The following is a 22,762-nucleotide window of genomic DNA, read 5'->3' as shown; positions in this document are numbered from 1 at the left end:
CAAGGTCTGTTATCTTTTATATCAGCAATGATATTCTGTGTTAAGTTATTCTTTTTAGTTTTACAGGGTCCTGTTTGACTTGTGGACCAGAATCTGGAATATCACTATTTTACCTGTTCTTCCCTCTTCTGGGAAGAATAGCAACATATGATGCTAACTTTGGACAGTAATCTGTTAAAATACAGTATTTAGGAGTCCACTAACACTGAGCTTAAATTGAGTGTTGAATTTAGTCATAAGATCTGTGCACTAATAATGTTGCATCTTTAAAACATCAGTTATTCATTATTTACCAAGAAGACAAGAAGCTTATCCTTTCTTTGTCTGTTTCTTTCATGGATTATGGATCCAGATCGAAGAGTTGTAGCACAAAAGTTCAATGTTCAATGGGATGCAGCGTTCCACAGATTGAATTTAATTGTGTTTCACACTTTAATATTGATCTTGGCTATGTATAAATGTGTAACACATGGAAATATGTCACAGTTTAGCTCTGTATTTACCATATTCATCTATCCATTTATCCATACATTAAACTGTCACTTCTGCCACATTCATAAGGTACAAATGGCTAAAATACAATACATCTTACCAAGTACTTTATTACAGGTATCAGGTATTTATATCTTCTACTCTTACTGCATTTTGTTTGAAATCTAAAAAAGATTGTGATCCATCTACATCGATAATCATTCAGAATTATTTGCTATAAAAGCCAGCTAAATCTGTTTTTAATGACTCTGAATACATTCATAAGCACGTTCATACACATGACCAAGCTTATTGGAATCACTCTGTCCTGGAATGATACCCTATCATATGCTAGTTTTACCTTTCTGATAATCACCGGTTAATTAGATTAACCTCCCTGCAAATAACAGGGTCTTTAAAGTCTTCTTCTCTGAACTTTAAGCACCTTAATATTATTTTTTAGATTAATTTAGTCTGTGATGATCAATTGGCTTTGTTGCTACATAAAATCCATACTCATGACTCCTTTAAATCATCACTGTTTCAGTATTATATTGAGCATTAAGCAGTGTTAGGCAATAAGCAGTAATGCAAAATGCGTCTATACAGTACTTTAGACCATTTCATAACCAGTGTATTTTTAGTATATAAATGTTATATTTCAGTACATTGCAATAATTTATTTGTTAAAGAGGTTAAGAAGACCTTTTTGGGTACTCTTACACAGATAAAGAGCTGATCAAAATTCATACATGTAAAAGTTTTTTTCCTAATGTGTACAGTATCTGTCTTAACTTGCTTTTCAGAGATTATCTACAGCTGGGTGTTTAATGAATTCCCCTCGTTTGTCGCCGAGGACAGTCGACGCTTCATTTCCCAGGACACGGGAAACCTCTATATTTCGAAGGTGCAGCCCTCTGATGTAGGAAGTTACATCTGTCTGGTGAAAAACACAGTGACAAATGCAAGAGTTCTTAGTCCCCCAACACCTCTGACACTGAAAACCGACGGTGAGTGTTTTTTTGGGTACATAACACAGAAAATTTTAAAGTTCAATGTTTGTTTGACAGTAACAGAAAGCTAAAACTACATTTTATATTCTGTGTGTGTACAATATTGTGTAGAAATGCATTTGGAGGAAAATTTCAGATCAGATAGGTTAATAAAGTCGGGTGTTCTTCTGCTTTCCACTGAGCCTCATGTTTGTAGAGGGCGTTTTGAATTCCATACACACCATAAATAGATAGTGAGCAATGCTTTAACATTAGTGCGGGGAGCCTTCTTAGCTCACAATGTGCTTTGGTGAAACTGGCCATCGGGGAAATCATTTTCCTGCATAAAATTAACTGAATCAATGGCCCTTGCTGTGGATGGGAATTTGCTCTTTTATACTAGCCTCTCAGGAGCCATGGTGTGAAGCTGTTTGTTGGATTTCACCTACAGGCTTTTTTACATCCGACTACACAGAGAAACGTCCATCACTTCACGCAGGTGCCTGTCTTTGTCAAGGTTTCAAAGAGCCACTGAGATTACATCCCCAGTGAATCTGTGAAATGGCCTCTGTGCCTCAGAAACACGTTTGTTCCAAATGTTACAACGCAAATTTACCTCTTTACAATTACATGCCTTCCGGCAAGATTCTTGCTCTGTATTTGCATAACCTTGTGTGAAGTGGCCCCCTGAGACATACAAAACACTTTGCACATAACAGTGCTAAATTGGTTTGTGTCTCTGTAACTGAGCTGCAAAATGTAGTCATAAGGGCATATGGTCAGTCGGCTATTAGCATTTTAATATTTTTCATGGTTGGATAAAGAAACAGAAGATTAGTTGTTGCTGTGTTTTTTTTTTCAAATAGTGAATGAACGAAGGAAAATGAGTTCTGCACCAACCGTGTCCTATTTGGTAATGACACATGGGTTGAAGAACAGCACCCTCACCTGCAACACAACACGGCCAAATCTAATCACTACACCTGTAGGTCCATTACGCCAAAGAACGTCTTGGCATCTCTTGCTCAAATCTCATGATGCTTAGCAGCCTCTTATGTTGTGAATTTGGGTGTAAAATTCTGAAAATTACATTGGCGCACCTCACAGCAGTCGCCCAAATGTTGCCGTGCTGTTCCCACCCTTCAGTCATTGGAGTCTGACCAATTAGACAATGCAATCTGTGCCTCAGTAAAAATGAGTGATTATTACACAGCAGACAGTTCAAGCTGGATCTGTGCGTGGCTCACCACTGTCAGCTCCAGCCCTCACTCTCTTAATCAAAACAAGCATCTGGGTTCCATTATACCCAGCTGGAGGCCATTGATCGTCAGATCACAATCCACCTTCAGCAGAACGGGGCTAAACGCTAAACTCCAGACTAATACACCTTTTAAAAACAGTTCATCTCAGAAACACCTCTTTGATTTTCTGCTTTAGTGAATTTCGAAGGAATTGCACAGTGTTGCCCTACATAGCATTATTTTGCTGTGGTTCTGGATGTGAACCAGTGTAAAGCACGTACAGCATATACGTACGTAGCTGTTTTGTTGCTTTTGCTTTCCCTCTAACATCCTTCTTTTGTTTAACATATAGATATATTATTTCCATTAAATACAACACAAACCTCAAAGCAGTTTTACATTAATCAGCTTTGCGTTAGCGGCCTATCGTGTTTACTTTAGGTGTGCATGCTTTAAGCTGTCACATAATTGCCTTTGTTGATACTTGTTATGCATAAAAACATTACAAAGTAAATTGTCACTGATAGTAAACTGATTACAGCTTCAGAAGTTATGGATGCATGCTTTTATATTAACTCCGTAAGACCCAACCCATCAAAAAATAGCCAGAAAATTCCGATTTTTTTGGAACTGAGATATTTATTAACCCTTATTACAAAATCCACAAAAGTTTTGGGGTTTTTTTGCTATATCATGGTGTTTATGATATCGCATTTGATACATTGGTTGTTTTTGGCAACTTTTTGTTAACAACAATTTTAGACAAAAAAAAAAGAGTTTAGTATTGATCATGTTGATGAGATAGAGGTCTCAGAAACTCATGTATTAAATATGATACAAATGGCATTATAGGGATAAACAGTAGCTAAATCTGAGGTAATAAAACAAAATTCAAGAAACTGGACTAAAAATTGCAGATATATTCATGTCTTATGGTTAGTGAAAAATAAGGAATTTATCCATCAATAAATCTCATGTAGCTGGGAGAGTACCTTATAAATACAGAAATGCAACCAAAATCTATGGTGTATTTTTATCGTTTATACAGATAAGTGCTGCAATTTTTATTTGGGCTTCGGCAGCACAGCTGTCATTAATGTCATAACATATTTTCTGTCTCACTACTGTGTCAATAATATCAGTGAAAGACAATGTTTGCAGGCACATCTACGCATGGGCATGTTTTTCTCTGCTTCACTTTACTAAATTATTATTGAAGACCTCTGGTTCATAGATATATCGGATGTCAGAATGATTTTTTTGGCCAACATACTGTAGAGGCATAGTCAAAACAACTCCCTGTCCTTGAATGAATACACATTTGAAAAGGAAAGAAAATAATTGTCATTGTTCTTAATAGCACATTGTATACGTCTATGTTCTTTTTGAAGTTTAAAAACATTTAATTTAAAGAGCGTTAAATGTGCTATTTTTAATGAAAACAAATATATAATGTGCATATAATGCATATAATCTGTACATGCACAGATTAATTAATCAAGTGCATATATGACCCGGAGTTGTCAATTTATTATTTCCTTTTATTTTATTTTCAATTAAAGTTTCAGAAGTTTTGATTTTGATCGGCATCATAAAACCTATCTGTTGCTGGGTCAGAGGCCTAATAATACATTCTTTTAAATTTGTATTAACTTGGATTTTCGGTAAAAGTTAACAGGCATTATAGTTTGAAATTGGTTGGCAGAAGAATGAAATACAACGAGAAAATAATCAAATTTTCATGTGATTAATAAATGAAATTGGAACATAAAATATAATGCTACGCTGTAGGGTTGGTAATGTTTTAGCACACCGAGTCTACACATTAGTTCTTCCAATTCTATCAAGTCCAGCCACTGAGACTGAATATGATATTGAATATACTATGGCAAGAGCCAGTGAAATATTGCAAATTCATTATATGTGAAGGGCTGCTTTGGAGCCATAAATGTTGAGAATGAGATTGAAATTGAAAAGTTCTTTGGAACAAATATCATAAAACTCCTTTTCCATGCATAGTGGGCCACAATTCAATAACCCCACTCCCTTTCTTCATTCATTTTATCACCTAAAAAGTGTCAGGTGCATGTAGTAGAAGGTGTAATTATGGTTTCTCAAATGTCAAGCGGGTCATTTGTCCTGGTGCTCATGTACTTTATAATGCATGTGGAGTCGTGCTACACATGCTCTGATATGTTTTGATGTGTATTCAAGTTCAGCTGTGGATGTGTGATGTTCAAATGCAATGATTGTGTATTTAACATTACCGTATGTCACCGTTCTCTTCACGCTGCTGCTAAGCGGCTCTCTTTGTATGCCTGCAGACTTTCCTGTTGGTTGTTTATATATGTATACACTGTTAATCTCTGTGTAAAAAGTAGTCAGTATTGCCTTCACTGGCACAATATTTTGCAAATCGTTGCCAGAGTCAGAACACAGTTTGGAGAAAGAGCTTTAAAGTATGTCACCCCCCTTTTTTTCCTGGAATCATTTACAGAAGAACCTGAAATTGGCAGAATAGATTTTCTTTGAGGGGTTTTATATCATTTTTTAAGGATCAAAAAATGGTTCTCTTGGTCAGTGTGAATGCTCCTGAGGATGCGTTTGTTCTCATATTATTGCATGTGAACTGGATGCTGTATTTGCTTGCTCGTTGCTTGTTGTGTGTCAGTTATATTTGCTCATTTATATTTGTATTTGTTACAAATGCTGCTTCTATCCTGGCCTTGGCTCTTGAAAAAGAGATTTTAATCTCAGTGAGACTTTTACCTGGATAAATAAAGGATTTAAATATAACACATATTTTCCTTTGAGAAAAGTAAAACATTCAGATAATATTCGTATTGCAAACACCCATTTAATAAGACAGATAACAGTAAATCCCTTTAAATGATGATGTTTTTCTTTGTTACACTTTTTTTCTTTTTTGTTTATTACCATCTCTGACACATCATCCTAGTAAATGAAAATAAATAGCCGGCTTAACATACAGATGAATAAACAAAGGAAACGTCCTCTGGCGATGGCTTAGAACAGAGGTGTTAGTCATAGTGGCACTTAGCAAGACTGATAACATGTTATCACTTGTGTCCTTCACAATGTGTTTGTGAATTGTTGAGCGGATTACTAATTCTTGAGGACAATAGTAGGAGTCATTTTGTCTCTTCTGCTGGAGAATGTTTGTTTTTTGTTTGTACGTCATCTTAATGTGCTGTTTGTGTTTTCGTATAAAGCTAATATGTCACCTACAGACTTTTCCTTACATTCCCACATCTTCCAAGTATCTGCGACATATTAAGACAAATTAAATTGCAATCTACCAAAGTGCTAACCCTAGCTAATCTTGCTCATGCTTTAACCCACTGTTTTTGTAGGGATTCAAAATATAACTAGAAAAATTTGCATTTCCTGCGAAAATGCAGTGTGGATGCTTTAAAGCTGAAGCTGTATGCAAAAACTAGCTGAAAAGTTGCAGAAATTGTAAAAACTTTGCAGAAGCAAAGGAACTTTGCTAAAATGGAATAACTTAGCAGAACTGCAACATCTTAGAGGAAACATAATACTTGGCAGAAATACAATAGCATAGCAGAACTTAGCAGAAATATTGTAACTTACCAGAAACATGATAACTTCTCAAAAATACAAGAATTTAGGAAAAATAGTATAAGATAACAGAAAGAATATATTTAGCCAAAAATACTTAAACATTACGGAAACACTATGATTTAGAAAAATAGTACAACAGAGCAGAAATACTGTGATTTACCAGAGACACTGTGATGAACTATGAATATTGTCATTTTAAATTAATACTATGGTTTAGCACAAATACTATCATTTGACAGAAATACTATCATTTGGCAGAAATACTGTGTTTCAGCACAAATACTCTGGTTTAGCACAAAGGAGATTAAGGAGATATGACAATTCGAAAATGCCTCTCATTACAGAAATCAAGCGGTGATTTTGAACAAACTCTCCATTGACTTTCTATGGAGAGTTTTCCGACTTTCTGTTGGTCTGAGGAGATTTGCCAAAATTCTATAAATTCCACAACAATGATAGTGACATTTTCAGAAAGCCAGCAAAAATACCTACGTTTTGATGTATAATTTGTGGAAGTTGAGTGAAATTTGAGCAAGTAGCAAGAAGTTGTTCGGACATGAAGAGAAGACTGCGAAACCTTCAGTGGCAACAATAACAACGCATGTATTTTGTGAGAAATCACAATTTTGCAACTCAAAACTTTAAGAAGCATAAAAGTAAAACGGTAAAAGATTTGAAAAAGCTGATTTATACCTGAATAGCCCAATAATTTGAGAACATTTTAAAGTTTGAATGGTTGTTCTACGTGAAAATATGAGGAAGTAGTTAAGTTTCAAAAACAAGCTAATTTTAGCAGAATTGCAAAGTTTCCCATTCATTTCAAATTAAAGGAAAAAAGCTTAATATTTTAAAAAGTATAATAGTGAAAAATACCAAAAGACATAGCCGTTATTAGCAGAAATAGCAGAATAGTTTAAAATTTGAACGGTGAAAATCGGCTGAAAATTGTGGAAGTAGATCCACGGCGAAAAATGTACGGAAACACCAAGAAGGAACTTAAACTTAAAGCATCCACACAATTATTAAGTTGTGTGCTTTACAGCTCTGTCAATTAAATAGTCTTATTAAAATAACACTGTATAAACTTAAGGTTCATGGTTAAAATGATTTTCCAGATGGTGTGCACAATGTGCATTCCACACCTAAACACTGCTTTGATTTAACATACTGTTCATTTTAAGAGGTTTAACCAACACAAATCTCTAGGAAGAATACATTTATAGCATATAATTTTATCCTTCAGTTGTTACTCTTATTTTGAAAAAATTGCAGGTGAAAGAGGAAATGGGTGCCTAAATTATTTTTATTTCTTTGTTTGTCTGTATATGGGCAACAAAGTTGAACAAATCGCCATAACATCAAATTGTTAAATCACTGCAGTCTGTTTTTGTGTCCACACTGCAAGACGCAAAGGAATAATAGCAAACTGGAGACCAACCAGCTATTGCAATACCTGCTTCTAATGAGTACAATTTCTCTTTCTTAACCCTTTTCAGGTGTCATGGGTGAATATGAGCCCAAAATTGAAGTGCATTTCCCTACATCTGTTCTGGTTGCCAAAGGAGTCACTGTCAGACTGGAGTGCTTCGCTCTAGGAAAGTAAGTAAACAAGGACATATTGCGCAAATATTGGTAGTTGTTTATTACAGCACTATCATATTAATCACCAGGAACAGTAAAGTACAGCCTATCGCTGCTCTGTTGCTGAGAGATCCTTTAGATAATCCTGCCTGTGTTTTTTTTTTTCTTTCTTCCTTAAATTACATTATTCCATTACCTGAATGGGAAGCAGGCATATCTTGTCTTCAGGCAGTATGTTAAGTGAGTGTAGAGAAGTGCTGCATCGTAGCTTGGCTGTTAGATGGCATGTTAGTGCATGGTGGGGGGGGGACTGAATGGGGAATTCAGCCCTAGGGACCCATGTGTTCTTATAATTGAGAGCCCTAATGTAGCTGTGTTTCCTGGGTGCTTTCAGGGTCCGTTATGAATGTAGAAAGCCAAGGTTATGTGTTTGGAAGGAAAAAAAAGGGAAATTGGTAATAGTTGTCTGCCAGGAGGGAACACTCTTTATTCCACAGAGACTAAATCCAAACCACTCTCCACAGTTACTAAAGTTAGTGCTACTGGCTTCAATATTGCCTTTTGGAATATTTATTTTCTTTGTCAAAGTTCTGAAATTGGGAAAGACTTTATCTCTAAACACAGGTAGGCTAGATGACGAAAAGCGGAACTTTATTGGTAAAATCAGTCTAATCAGCAAGATTGCAAAACCATTGCAGTGGTGTTTTTTTTTATGACACAAAATAATTCTGGTAATAATTTATCATCTTTGCTCTATTTTATTTAGTATTTATGCAGTATAAATTATTCATTCCTATCTTAAGTGCAAACAGTCTCTAATCTGCGGATGACTAAGGGCCTCATAATTGTTTACTTTGATTTAATTTAATTATCCACATTATGGTGGTCATTCCCTAAATATATAGACACTGTATTATAATCTCACTCCCCTTGGCTTTTTCTATCAAGCAAAGCAGGAGTTTCTGAACAGTCTGCTTGATGGGAAACCCACTGAACAGCCAAACAGCTTGAATTCTTGCCCTGTGCCTCCCTCAATGAAGTAATTTGTGCATGATAGCTTTCAGTCAGACAGTGATCCCAGTGACTTACCCTTTTACGCAGAGATGAATGATTTATCAATGCACCCCATTAAGAAATGCCAGTCTTTATATAGCACTGAAAATGAAGTTAAAATGGGTTTTGTACTCCTGTTGATCAATATGTATGATGGCACTGCTATCTAGTACAGGGCAGAAAAGCTCTTTGTGTGAATGCCAAAGCTCCTTGATGTGATTGTCTGAAGGGCGAAGAGAACAATGAGACAATGAAAACAAAAACAATATGAATACTGCTCTTAACTTGAAGGAATTTTGAACTATGTTCACATCATGAGCTATTTTAGTGATGTCTGTAGGAATTAATCAAGATTTTTGTTTAACTGCACCATGTAGAATTAGTAATCACTGTGGTTCCTGAGTTCCTTCATCCATAAAAAAGGTAAATTACAGCTTTGACTAGAAATAATAAGCAAAATACATATTACAGTTATACAGTAATTCCAGAGTCCAGTGACTTTGAAAGAACCTTTGAAAAATAATTTCAAAGGTATTTTTAAAAGCAGAAATTTAGATAAAGTAAAAATCTAACTAATTAAAAAGACATTTTTGGTTTCAAGCTCCACTCATAAATATTTGGCCTTTTGGAAGTTTTTATCAATGATGTGCTGATTTTAATGTTGCCTCCCTGAAAAGTCTGAGGCCTTTTTGAGGTTCTCTTAGAGAACGCTGTGGACTGAGGGAGGCCTTTGGATCATAGTCATGAGTGATGGGAAGGTGGGCTGGCAGATTAGTGCAGCAATAGCAATAGGACTGTTGTGCTGAGGAGAGAGTTGAGACGAAAGGCAAGGCTTTCAGTTTACCAGTCCATCTTTGTTTCAACCCTTACCTTTGATCACAAAATCTGTGTAATGGCCGTAAAAATAAGTTCAGAAAAACAAACAGCCAGATAAGATTCCTCCGTAGGATGGCTGTGCTGAACTTTAGAGATATGGTGAAAAGCTCAGACATCCAGAAGGAGCTTGGATTAAAGCCTCCGTGTCAAAAGGAGAGTTAGGTAGTTCAGTAGGTTAGGTAGTTAGGTTGCCTCCTGGGTGCTTTCCTCTGGAGGTGTTCCAGGCACACCCAGCTGGGAAGAAATCCCAGGATAAACCCAGAACCCACTGACAGATTATACATCTCATCTAGCTCTAGAACACCCAAGGATCCCCCGGGAGGTACTAGAAAATGTTGCTAGAGAGAAGAACATGTAAAAACAATGCTCAGCCTGTTATTACTGTGACCTAACTTTGGATAATTGTACATTAGATGGATTGATAATTATAAATGCCAGAACCACGCACCCTCAAGTTGAAATCCTGCCTTCACAGGATCATCTATAAGTAACTCTGGAAAGTGCAATTCTGTTAGCTGCTTTTATTTCAAGGGTTACTAGACTATGAAGTTCATTGTAGTTCAAAAAGCCTTGTACATTCGATGGGTTACACATTCAACCCACTCATTTCCACTTAAAATATAATATGTAGCATGTGTTAGAAGGTTTCATCCAAATTGCTTTAGAGTAGTAGATATACTTTTTAGTTTCAGTGATCCCAGAGGGAATCAAGCTCTTGAAGCCCTGCAGTTAAAGCTGACCACTTAGTCAGCATGAAACTGTACCTCTTAACACAGCACATTTTATACTCTCTGTGCTGTTGTTAATGTTTGTGCTCTGATACAAACGTTAATAAAAACACCTTTGTCTTTCGTTTGGATACTTCTTTTAAAATGGTTTGGAAATTTTTTTTTTTTAAAGAAGAAATTGAGAGTTAGCAAATTAGCTAAATAGTGAGGCATTATCTAGGAATCAAGTTCTTTATTATATTTTGGTATTAGATTTAATTTTGCACCTTTATTATGGAACAAGTCCAGATGAGGGCGCATCAATTGTGTGGATTGCTAATTAATATGTAATCTGCAGAGCTTGCCTTTAGGTACATTTTTCAATTGAAAACCATAACACCTCACATAAACTCCAGTGTGTGACTCATTCAAAATGTTAGGGTATGAAATGCTTACTTTTAGAGTTTGATGAAACAGACCACAATCACCAGGGTTTCAGAGTCTACTGTCTACCTGTCTGCAGCTTCAGGAAGATGCTGACAGGAAGACTTCATACAATGAATGAACCTGTTCCCTTCCAGTCCAGCAAACATGTGCAGGCCCAGTGCTTATTATTCAGTCTCCAAAGCAAAATCCTTCCATGGACTCAGGAAGTTTTACCCCCATCGTCCAACCTCTCATAGTCCCTACAGATTTCCTTTGTTATCTGACTTGTCAACAGTTTAGTTGGAGCAAAGGTCTCCAGAAAATTGTCCATCAATAACATACAATGAAGTGCATCACAGCAACTCAATGGCATATTCATGAATACTGATTAAGTCTTTGTGACTCTTTCTAGTAAAGATAAGAGTATACTCATGTTCAGAAATCTGGGGTTTTGGTAATTCTAACATGTTCTTTCTGGAAACTATAAACTATTCCTATTCACAAGTCACGAACATCACACGGAGGTTCTGTCCAAAATGAAAAAGAAACATTTGTTTAATAAAACGTGATATGAATCCTAATTTGAGTCCATTGCAGCTCAAGGGAGTAACATTTCTGTCTTGACTAAATGATTGATGGGTTCAGTGGAGCTTTGTATGGTGTCACTTTTCTATCTTTCACAAAACTGTCAAATCTAGTCATATAGTCACTACTGATACTGTGCTTATACATAGGATGACATTCACTCTCTGCATGTGCAAGTAATCTATCAAAGGGATCTTTAGGGGAATACATGAATAAACAGGCGTTGATAATGGTTGCTGGAATATCAATTATTTAAAAAGAAAAAACCCTGATCTTGTAATAACCTCATTTGAATAATGTCCCTTTTCCTCGAATGTCTGGTATCTGTTATATCTATTATATATATAATTACTGTAACAAGTGAGACACATCTATCGTGGGTGGTCAAAGGGTCATTGTTTGATATGCAGAGCAGAACATTAAATTACATCATGGGTTTTCATGACTTATGTGCAAATGAAAGATGACAGCCAAAGTTGTCTTTTACCTCAAGATCTTGATAGAAATTATACAGCATAGTGATGGAACTAATTATTCAATCCCCTGCTGTATTTAGAAACACGCTCAATTAAATGAGTGAGTTTGTTCATCAATAAAATAAATAAAATGAGCAGTCTCTAATTTTTATGGTAGTTACAGAGAGACATGATATGAACCAAAAATACAGGAAAAAACATGTAACATGAAAAAGTATTTGATCTGCCACAAACCAGCCAGAATTCTGGCTTCCACAGATTGGAATCATTCAGTCAATTATAAATACTCCTAATCTCAGTGTGTATGAAGCACATCTGTCCACAGAATCAATTTTTGCCTTTCCAACCTCTCAACCTCACCTCACCAACCTCTTCACCGCCAAAGGAGCTGTCAAAGGACAGAAACTGTAGACCTGCAGAAGGCTGGAATTAGGGCTGTTCGATATAACGATATATATCGGATGACGATATAAAAACATCTATCGTTTCGTGGTGTCGCAAAATAAACTGTTTACGGCAATATTTTTTCATCGTTTTGATGGTCACTGTAGTGGCTATATTAATTTCTTAAAGTTCTCTCTTTCTCTTATATTTAATATAACCACACTACAGACGGACAAGCGCCTGTTTTTATGCGTTGTGGTTAGCAACAACAACGGTAACAGCATTACTATGGCGTTATTTTTATGCCACTATTCTGAGCACACGCAAAAGAAATTTGCAGGTGCAAGTGTTGCATTTTGAGGAGAAATTTATTTTGAGTGAAGAAAAGCTATTTCAAACACTGAAATACATTTTTTGCACGCAGCAATGAAGTTTGTTCACTCAAATTTAGCTTTTCTTTGCTCAAAATAAATTTCTCCTCAAAATGCAACACTTGCACCTGCAATTTTTTTTTACGTGTGCTCAGAATAGTGGCACCAAAATAACGCCATACATCGCGTGTCCGCTTGTTTATGTTCCACATAAACCTTTCGCAATAAAGCTCAAGATCCTGTTGAGACTTTTCAAAATAAACGGAATCACGTGAAAGAGCAGATTATTTACGGATGAGAATTAAAAAAGAGCCGCCAGGTGCTAAAAAATAAACCTTACACGCAGACGTTAGGACAGGCTTTTCCCCGCAGCACGCCGTGTAATAAATACTCACAAAGGAAACGGCGGCCTTTACAACTTATGTCTAAAAATGTATCGTTTCATGCATCGGTTAAAACACTCGACTCCAGGTACATGACGCGCAGCTGAAAACACTTCCCGCAAGACGAGCTGCCCGAGATTCACAGAATTTACAGAAAATTTTACATTTTTGTGATTTATATCGTTATCGGGACGATAGAATTCTTATATCGGGATATGAGATTTTGGTCATATCGCACAGCCCTAGCTGGAATGGCCTGCAAGAAGGTGATTAATGTTGCTGCAATTATTTAGAAGTGGAAGAAATATAACATGGTCATAAATCACCCTTGATCCAGAGCTTCATACAAAATCTTGCCTCATGGAGTGTTGATGATCACGTGGTGAATCAGCCCAAAAAATATGGCAGGAGTTTCAGAAGACAGTTGGGACGATACCCACCAAGAACAGCAGAGGTAACACAAACTGCGTTGTGATGGATTTTAGTCTTGCAGTGTCTGCAAGGTCCCCCTGCTAAAGCTCTTTACATAAAGTTTGTATTTGTATACATTTTTATGAGTCAAAAAAAGTTCAATGCAAAAGCACCATAAAGATTCTTACTTCAAACTTTTAAACCACTTGTTTTCATCATTCAAAAGTCAATGATCATTAAAGAGGGATATCAGTGATGGAGAGTTGAAGATGCAAAAGGTTTAAATATCTTTTAAAGCTTTCACAGGCTGCATATATTTAAAATTTATTAAAGACAAGTCCTAAATTTCTTGGAGCATTTGAAAGTGTCATTACAAGATCATTTATCTGTGAGTATATGGTACATGTTATTCTAGTCCCTTTTCTTAAGGAAGCCCTGAGTTTGAATTTCTTTAAATGATTATTTCTGAATTGAATCATGATCGTACTGTATGTAATTCTGCTTGTACACTTTATACTGTAGTTCAGTATTATTTATGCTACTGTATTACATGCTGTGGTGTGCCATGCTACTTTCTTCTTCTCGCAGCCCAGTGCCAACCATCACGTGGAGGAAGATAAATGGCAACATCCCCACAAAAGCAAGACTCCGTAAATCTCAGGCTGTGCTAGAGATTCCCAATATTCAACTAGAGGACTCGGGAACTTATGAATGCAAAGCTGAGAATCCAAGAGGAAGCACTGCTTTCAAGGGACATCTGCAGGTCTACAGTGAGTCTAAGTATTTTTACATGTTTTTGTCTTCACTGGTTTAGGGAAAAAAATGGCACATTTTGATTATGTGGTGTTGGCAAACACCCCACCACTACCACACACACACACACACACACTCCATTATTATGCATTATCTAAGAATGTGCTTGTATTAGAACAAGTGTTCATTCATTCCAGGAATGACAGTCTAACCAGCAGCTCTGCTATTTTGGTCCTTCTGAATTTCTTACTCATTTTTCATAAAGTAATCTTTGCCACTTAGTGTTTTCAAATTGAAGACTGTTCCTTAGGAATTTGCTGAACAGCCCGTGCTATAATTATGTATTGATCTACCCAAGATAATCCAAGAGCAAGGATTCATCACAGCAAGGAATGTGTTGTTTTGTTTGAGCTGAGAGAGAACTTAATAAGTGTGTCTTCTTCTAAACTACATCCCTGTTCATTTGATGCTTAATAGACTTCTGTGTTTGCTCCCAGGTGCATAATTTGATTTTTTTTCTGTATTGTTTATATTATTAACAATTATTATTTATTTATTGATGATACATCTCATCTAAAAAATACTGAAGAACTGCAAAATTTAATCAAGAATTTTCATTATCTGTTTTGTATTTGTGTATGATTATTCATTTTGGGGTGAATTTCACCTAAGAACAGTTTTTAGTTTTCTAATAATGAATTTCTGCCTGGTTTGTCGCCTTCTGTGATCATAAACTTATCTTTGAGGCTGCATGACTCCCAGTTCCTCAGTATTTGTGCCATGTGCTAGGCCCAAGATAATGGACTGCTTCAACCTTGGTAGGACACGTTTTCAAGGCCCTGTTCTTCTTGGCAACCTCCATTCTCTTGACATCACAAGGAGAATAGTGAGCCTAATTTGTAGCAGCCTCACACTAAATGTAATTTACACAGGTTAGCTGGTAGTTTGCACTTTTATTGTGAGGGAGACCTTTCTGACCATAATCATTCAATCAAACCACACAAAAAAAGTATTCTACTGAAGGTGCCATATGGAAAGAATAGAACGTGCTTGGCATGTTATTGTGAGAGAAACAGCTCAATAATGCGGGTGTCACACTGTCTGCACACTGCACAAGAAATAAACCACAGTGAAATGTGCACCATTTAAGTTGGGAAGGTGTGTCATAGTATACGCTAATATGGACATTATTTGGAGGATTTAATTTCTTAAACAAAAACATGCCAGAAATATATGTATAAGCTTTGGCTAAGCTAAGTAAAATATATTTAAAGTGAGTTCTAAAGCCAAAAACATCATCAAAAAGTTGTCACAAGAAGCATTACAACTTTTTGGTTAGACTTACACACACACACACACACACACACACACACACACACACACACACACACACACACACACACACACACACATATATATATATATATATATATATATATATATATATATATATAAAAACACCCAGCACGCCCCTGCGGGCGGTTTATCCTTCAAGCTCGGGTCCTCTACCAGAGGCCTGGGAGCTTGAGGGTCCTGCGCAGTATCTTAGCTGTTCCCCGGACTGCGCTCTTCTGGACAGAGATCTCCGATGTTATTCCCGGGATCTGCTGGAGCCACTCGCCTAGCTTGGGAGTCACCGCACCTAGTGCTCCGATTACCACGGGGACCACCGTTACCTTCACCCTCCACATCCTCTCGAGCTCTTCTCTGAGCCCTTGGTATTTCTCCAGCTTCTCGTGTTCCTTCTTCCTGATATTGCTGTCATTCGGAACCGCTACATCGATCACTACGGCCGTCTTCTTCTGTTTGTCTACCACCACTATGTCCGGTTGGTTAGCCACCACCATTTTGTCCGTCTGTATCTGGAAGTCCCACAGAATCTTAGCTCGGTCATTCTCCACCACCCTTGGGGGCATCTCCCATTTTGACCTCGGGACTTAAATGACAAATTAAAAAAGCATGAACATTTTTTTTGTATCGAAAAAATATCGAACTGTGACACCGAAGTATCGAACCGAACCGTGAATTTTGTGTATCGTTGCACCCCTAATATATATATATATTGATGTTTGCCTATAAGGTCTTGTTTGAGAGTGAAAGACATTCAAGCTAAAAGGGATTAAAATAAACTAGAAATACTCTGGATTTGTGACTCGCTGATTAGCATTTTCTTTCCCGCACAAGACTGACAGAATGTTCCTGCCCCAGTAAAAGGTTCTTGTATATTTTATAATCTTGTAAATGTACAAGAATTTAAAAAAGTCACAACCACAGATCAGAGGTGCAAGATGGAAAGAGACTAGAAGATAAAAAGAAAAACCTACAGCCTATACAGTGTTAAGATCTTGAGTTGTGAGAGAGATTTTCTGCAGTATGTGGAGTTGAACAGGAAATGTGGATGGAGTCTTGGGAACACAAGAAAGTAGGCTGTGGAGAAAAAGAGAAAAGTCTGATGGTGAGTCCCCAGGAAGGGCAGTTGCTTATTGCATAGTTTGCCTTGGCCTTGGACCAGCAGTGAAGTGGAAGGAAAGATAGAAGATTTTGACATACATGATACAAATAAGTGTAGCGAACAAACAAGCAAAATTGCTTCAGTGCTTACTCACTTGGGATTTGATTTGATTCAGTGCAAAAGTGCTCCTGCCTCTTGACATAAGTTTTAGTTCTTGATTTCCTTCAGTTACTATCACCTCCCTATAGTTTTGAGCATGTTAGCTTGACAATAACACAAAAACATGAAAGTGATCCCTACGAGAGTGGCTTTCTACACATCGGAGCCCCAATAAAAAGCTGGGCTTGAAATTTTTTTTCTTGCAAAATACATGCAAAAACAATTTGCATGGTCTGTAGTACTAATTAATATAAAGGTTTAATACACTTACTTCTTGTCCCCAAAATAAGCTATAGATCTGTTGTGCAGTACATGAATCAAAACTTCTCTTTTGCTTTTTCATGCTATTCTGTTTCATGTTACCAAAAAACATTAAGGAGTGCCCAGATTTGAGGACTTTTGTGTTAAGTGATAAACAACAAATAAAAAACATTAGTGTACATGAAAGAGAATGCAAAAACAAAAGACTTGATGGTTTTAAAGATTAAAATGCTCAAATTAACTAATTAAAACATAAAATATTACTGAGATTAATAAAAGCAACATGTACACAAACATCAAATACATGGCACATCTGATTTGAAACTTAATTTATAAATTAGTAATCGTAATAGTTTATTTTTAATCAGTGACTGATTTTATTCAACTCTAATACAAAATTCAGCCTTTTACGTTGTACGTTGACGATGTATTCATGCATGCACGTTCTTGTACCTGGTGTGCACTTCAAGGATACATTACTTATTCGTAATCTTTTTTTCTATCTTCAAGCCCTCCCGCAGTGGGTCAGAATGATTAATGATACTCAGATGGATAGTGGAGAGAAGCTCCAATGGGAGTGCAAGGCCATTGGGAGGCCCCGGCCCACCTATCGCTGGCTTCGTAATGGTTTGCCCTTGACATCGCAGGTACCCATTTTACTTCACAGTACCCTTTCTTTTGCTCTATGGAACATCTGAATCATCCTTGTGAATCTTCACATCGACTATATGCAGTACAATCCTGCAAATTATCTCCGCATCCAGGAGGGATATTCCTTTATTCTTTTTCTTTTTTCTTTTTTTTGTTCCAGGGTCGACTTGAAATAGTGAATGGGGAACTGACCATTCACAAAGTGCAGCAGGCGGACTCGGGAATGTACCAGTGTGTTGCAGAAAACAAATATGCGGCCATCTACTCTAATGCTGAACTCCAGATTTTAGGTATCAGCTAAATGGATTTAAGTTGAGCAAAAGAATGTATCAAAAACAGAAAGGGTTGGTGTGAATTACTTTAATTATGTTACTTTCCCTTTCTGCATATTGTTTTATTGAATGTCTGCAAAGAATAAATTGCAGACATTCAGTATTGACAGTTGAATAAGGTACTACATGATAGGTAAGGGCGGGTTGCTGAAATGCAAGCGGAGAACACTGAACTGTGAGATGTGCTGATTGCCAATCAATGGTCCCTGATTTAACCCAGGTGGTGGGCGGCATGAATAAAAGAACGCCTCTTATAGTTATATTCAGTGAGGTGTCTGCAAGCATTAAGCTTAGGAGAGTCCTGAATAATTCTACCTACAAAAACCAATGACTTGTAGGTATAGATTTATACTAATGGGAGCAAACACTAAGAGGAAGACATCAATGGTTTCTTTGATGGAGTTTAATGACTCCATTAGAATCTTATCTTCGCTCTATCGTTTGTCATCAAAGCCCAGACTACATTACTTCTCCCATTACTTAGGAAAACAAATCTTCGATCCGGACATGACTTTCATCGGCCATTTATTAGTCAGTCATTACTATTATCACTTAATAATCACTTATAACCATTAATATATCGGCCTACATGGTCTATATATTGATGGTGAAGTTTTCTCATCATTTCTAACAGAGTATCAGAGTATATGTATCTTTTTCTTGTTGCTGGTTTGGTTTTTTGTACATAACAAAACCTCCATCAGAAGCACTTTAATGATATTAAAGGCCAAAGAAGCTGTGTTCTTTCTTGAGGCTCCTGGGTAAAAAACATAACAGTCATACTGAATAGCTGTCCACTGTTCTGTCTTGATGCAGTATTTTCTCCCTGTCATTTTCTATACTGGGACACATCTGTGACACCCATTCCCCTTTCATGTTTCCCTGAGGGACAGTTTGATTTACTGTCTGTATGGCTTGCCCTTTTTTGAAGGCAAGTCTGTGGCCTTTTGAAAATCTTACTGCAAGTGGATATGTTTTTGTTTTTTTTTTGCCCAATATTTAAAAGATTAGTATAAAACCAGTGTAAAACAATCACTGCTCAGTTGATTTAAATTCAAAGGCTTGCCTGCAAGAACCAAAAGTGCTGTTTTTCTAAAAAGTTTTATCTGTGCTGACGAGGAGGTGCTTTTTGCCCTCCTTGGAGACAGAGTCACACTTGTGATATTTAGAGACTGTTGACGAATGTTTTCATAAGTATAACCCCCAGGCACATCTTCCTGGTGACCTGTGCTCTGTGGAGATGTCCACAAGCAAACACTATCAGGACAGATTACATGACTAATAACAGCCTGCAGATGAGCGATCACTAGAGGCTATGTGGGGGCAGCGGCTGCCCTCACGTCTGTGATCTTGTCCTCGATCCAGCTCTTATGGGAGCGTGGCGGGTGAAGTAATACGGGTACTGCCACCAGCAGCTGTAGGCCTGCTCTTATTTTGATTAAAACAAATACGCACAGCAACTGCTCTGTTTTCTGCTACTTTCGTGTCTAGAGGGACCTCTGCCACTCAGACAGCTACTGAGGCTCAAAGACACAAGTGTCACAAGGAGAGAGGGGGTCAGCCTGTAGCTACAGATGGGATTGAATTGTCATTGTGTATAATGTCACCTATGAAGCATCATTCAGAATTTGAATAATCACAGTTGACTAAGCCCTGTAGCCTGTAGATGGCCTTGATTTGTAACTAAGCTATATGCTAGCGCCACAACGTTAATGCCTGAAGCCTTTTTCTTACAAAATTATTGCTTCATTTGTTTTTGCAAGGCACTTATATTAATTGAAATTTCATATATATATATGTATGTGTGTGTGATTATAATACATAGCCAAAGTGGCTCATTTCACAGTAAATAAAAGAATACATGTATGCATAAAAGCTCTCCTTGTAATACTTGTTATGAAAATTGTAGTTATTTGCAGTAAATTTCGATTAACACAGTGTTCTGAGTCATGATGTGCCAGCCTGAACCCTCTAGCATTTTTAAAATAATTACTTTGAAATACCACAGCTGAAAAGTCAGAACTGCATTATGCTTTTAACTTTTTTAAGTTTCAGCAATCGCACAGTAATTAAAACAGCAATAAGCATCAGGTATATGGGTTTTTTTTGTTTTGTTTTGTTTATTTAGTTTTATTTCTTAAGTAAGCAGGTGAATTTGAAAACAGTTTCAGATGAAATAAAATAAAACAAGAATCCAAATTTCCACTGAACAGATTATTCAGCTAGCTTGTGGAATTTTGCTGTAAGTGGGGGCTTACATTCTGGTAGAAGATGGTAATACTGCATTTTGTTAGAAGTCATTTGATTCATAGATTGTTTTAAAGCTACATCCACGATCAAATGTCCCTTAAAATAAGCACTTAAAGTAGTGAATCTTTATTAAAGAAATATTTGTCGTTTGTCTTACACAGCATCAGCACCCGTTTTTCTCCCCAATCCCATACGGGTCATAGCCACACTTGGAAAAGATGTGTCATTAGATTGCAAACCAAAGGCATCACCCAAACCACGGATAACATGGAAGAGAGGAGACTGGAGGATAATACCAAATAAAAGGTACAAACATGACCACTCTCAAATGAAAGTAACTTTTAACATACTGGATATCTTATTTTGATCTTGTTTATTAGAATGCATGGAGTTTTTAAATTGTTTTTGTGCATTTGTCCCTTTACATGCAACTTGCAAGAACCTCAGAGCTAATAGCTCTGCTTAGGATATTTGAGTGTGTAATGTGTGTGTCATCATGTTAAACTTAGAAATGTGACATATGTTCAACACGGTGTATGGTGTGATATGGTTGTTTTCAAAAACCACTGTAGATACATGTCGTGTGCACTGTGTACAGGGGCTCAATGTTACAGGCGTGTCTATTAGTAGGGTAGATTTCTACTCTTAATTATGATTTTTGCTTTTAAACAGTATATCACCACAAGCCTAAGATTATGTACAAGTATTTGTGTAAAAACTAAGATAAACATGTAAAACACATAATCTATCTTAAGTAGAGCATCCTGTATAATAATATGTTGTTAGAATTGTTTCAGTGTTTGGAAAGAAATCTTTTAGACTTGACAAAGGATTCATTTCCACTTTTATCACTGGGAGAGGCAGCATACATTTTCTTTGAATAGTCGTAGATTTACAGTGCCGCAGCTCTTTTTTGTAATAGAATCTGATTTTTAGTTCATCTGTACAGTTTAGAGAATAAAATATTATGAGAGAAAGTTAATTGCTCTGTAAAATATGTATGAAGTCATGAAAAGTTTGTCTCCCTCGATATCTTTATATTGTTATTCATCCTAGTTTTATGGCATAAATTCCACTGTTATCATTGGAGCTCAGGCCCTTGAGGAATTGTCTACATGTCTTGTTGTAACACATCACAGTTTCATTACTGTAACTGAAATAAAGTGTCACTGTTAAAATAAAACACCTTAGGTACTGGCAAAGCTCTGGAGACTCATACTCAACCCCACCTCCTTCTCAAGGATGCTGACAATTTAGACCACACAATTGCATTTGGAATTCACATGCAGTTTGATGCATCATCTTTTATGAGAAACATCTCTCCATTGCACCTAGAGGGGGCTGAGCAAGGCGCGGGTCTATCAATCAAACTGAGCGATGCCGCTGAAATTATCAGTTATGGCTGAGCATCTCAAGTTTTGAGTGAGAGAATGGAACCTTTGTTTATCGGCCAAGATTCAGCAGTCTGTTGAACAGCCTCACAGCAAGGACAGCCAGTTGATAATCAGATCCTCAGTATGTGGCTCCTTCAAACAGGCAGGGACAAATCTTCCTTTCTCTAACAGGTGGAAGAATATTCAGGGATTAGTTTATCAGGACCGTTTCAGAGGTTAGTGGAAGTTTGTGCTATTTATTTCATTTTCGATTAAATTTAAAATAGTCTTCATAGGGTTCTTTTTGACATTTTTCTTGCAACTGATGGATGGGTCGTGATTAATGGCGCTAAGGTTTTTGTCAAACCTTTGCAGATGTTTTTCATATCACAACACAACCTTAATCTTGTTTAATATCTAACTTCAAATAAACTGTCTGAAATTGCTAATCTCTCCCCTCCTAGTAATATATAATTCACTATAAAGTGCGATCTTTAGATTTGTGAGGTGTTGTTTTTTTTCTTTATAAGCTCTACAATCAGTGTTTCACATTTACGTATAGATTTTCTCTTAACATATTCAGCGTTTTGATAATCGCAGACTCAGATCTAATTACAATTTGACATCTTATGCATTGCAACTTAAGGTCGCTATAGTAGGTTAAGCAGGTAATTGTGTGTTTGTGGGAGGTGCTGTTCAAATGGAGATCAATCTTGTGAGAGGACGATTTCTATCTGAAAAATCCAAAATAGAGACGAGGAGATATGCGTTGGCAGGTCTTGGTCAGAGTGACTCCTGTAAGGATTTTCTGCCATTTCCAATAGTAAAGAGTTTATGGGTGTAGAGACGTCCTATTCATGAAAGACCGGGAGGAATCGAGCGTCACGTTTATCTGGCATTGACAGCTGTGCTGACTTAATGAAGGTTTGTAATTAACATGGATTTCCACTAATGTTCAGGGCTTTTGT

General features: G+C 36.8%; 1 protein-coding gene across 1 annotated transcript in view; it reads left to right on the top strand.

Moving 5' to 3' along the window:
- cntn5 (contactin 5) overlaps window positions 1-22,762 on the top strand; it is a 68,102-nt gene that overhangs the window by 26,306 nt on the left and 19,034 nt on the right. Inside the window, exons 9-14 of the mRNA XM_085370213.1 lie at window positions 1,278-1,481; window positions 7,807-7,909; window positions 14,152-14,333; window positions 17,699-17,835; window positions 18,000-18,129; window positions 20,583-20,727. Coding sequence (XP_085226339.1) covers window positions 1,278-1,481; window positions 7,807-7,909; window positions 14,152-14,333; window positions 17,699-17,835; window positions 18,000-18,129; window positions 20,583-20,727 — 901 coding nt within the window. The remainder of the gene's footprint in view (window positions 1-1,277; window positions 1,482-7,806; window positions 7,910-14,151; window positions 14,334-17,698; window positions 17,836-17,999; window positions 18,130-20,582; window positions 20,728-22,762) is intronic.

This window comes from Diplotaxodon limnothrissa, linkage group LG14 (assembly GCF_057381915.1).
Source record: "Diplotaxodon limnothrissa isolate DT_005_m linkage group LG14, D_limnothrissa_male_GT1.1, whole genome shotgun sequence".
In the NCBI taxonomy this organism is placed as follows: Eukaryota; Metazoa; Chordata; class Actinopteri; order Cichliformes; family Cichlidae; genus Diplotaxodon; species Diplotaxodon limnothrissa.
The sequence above is the reverse complement of the archived record's forward strand: the minus strand, read 5'-3'. Positions and strand labels throughout refer to the sequence as shown.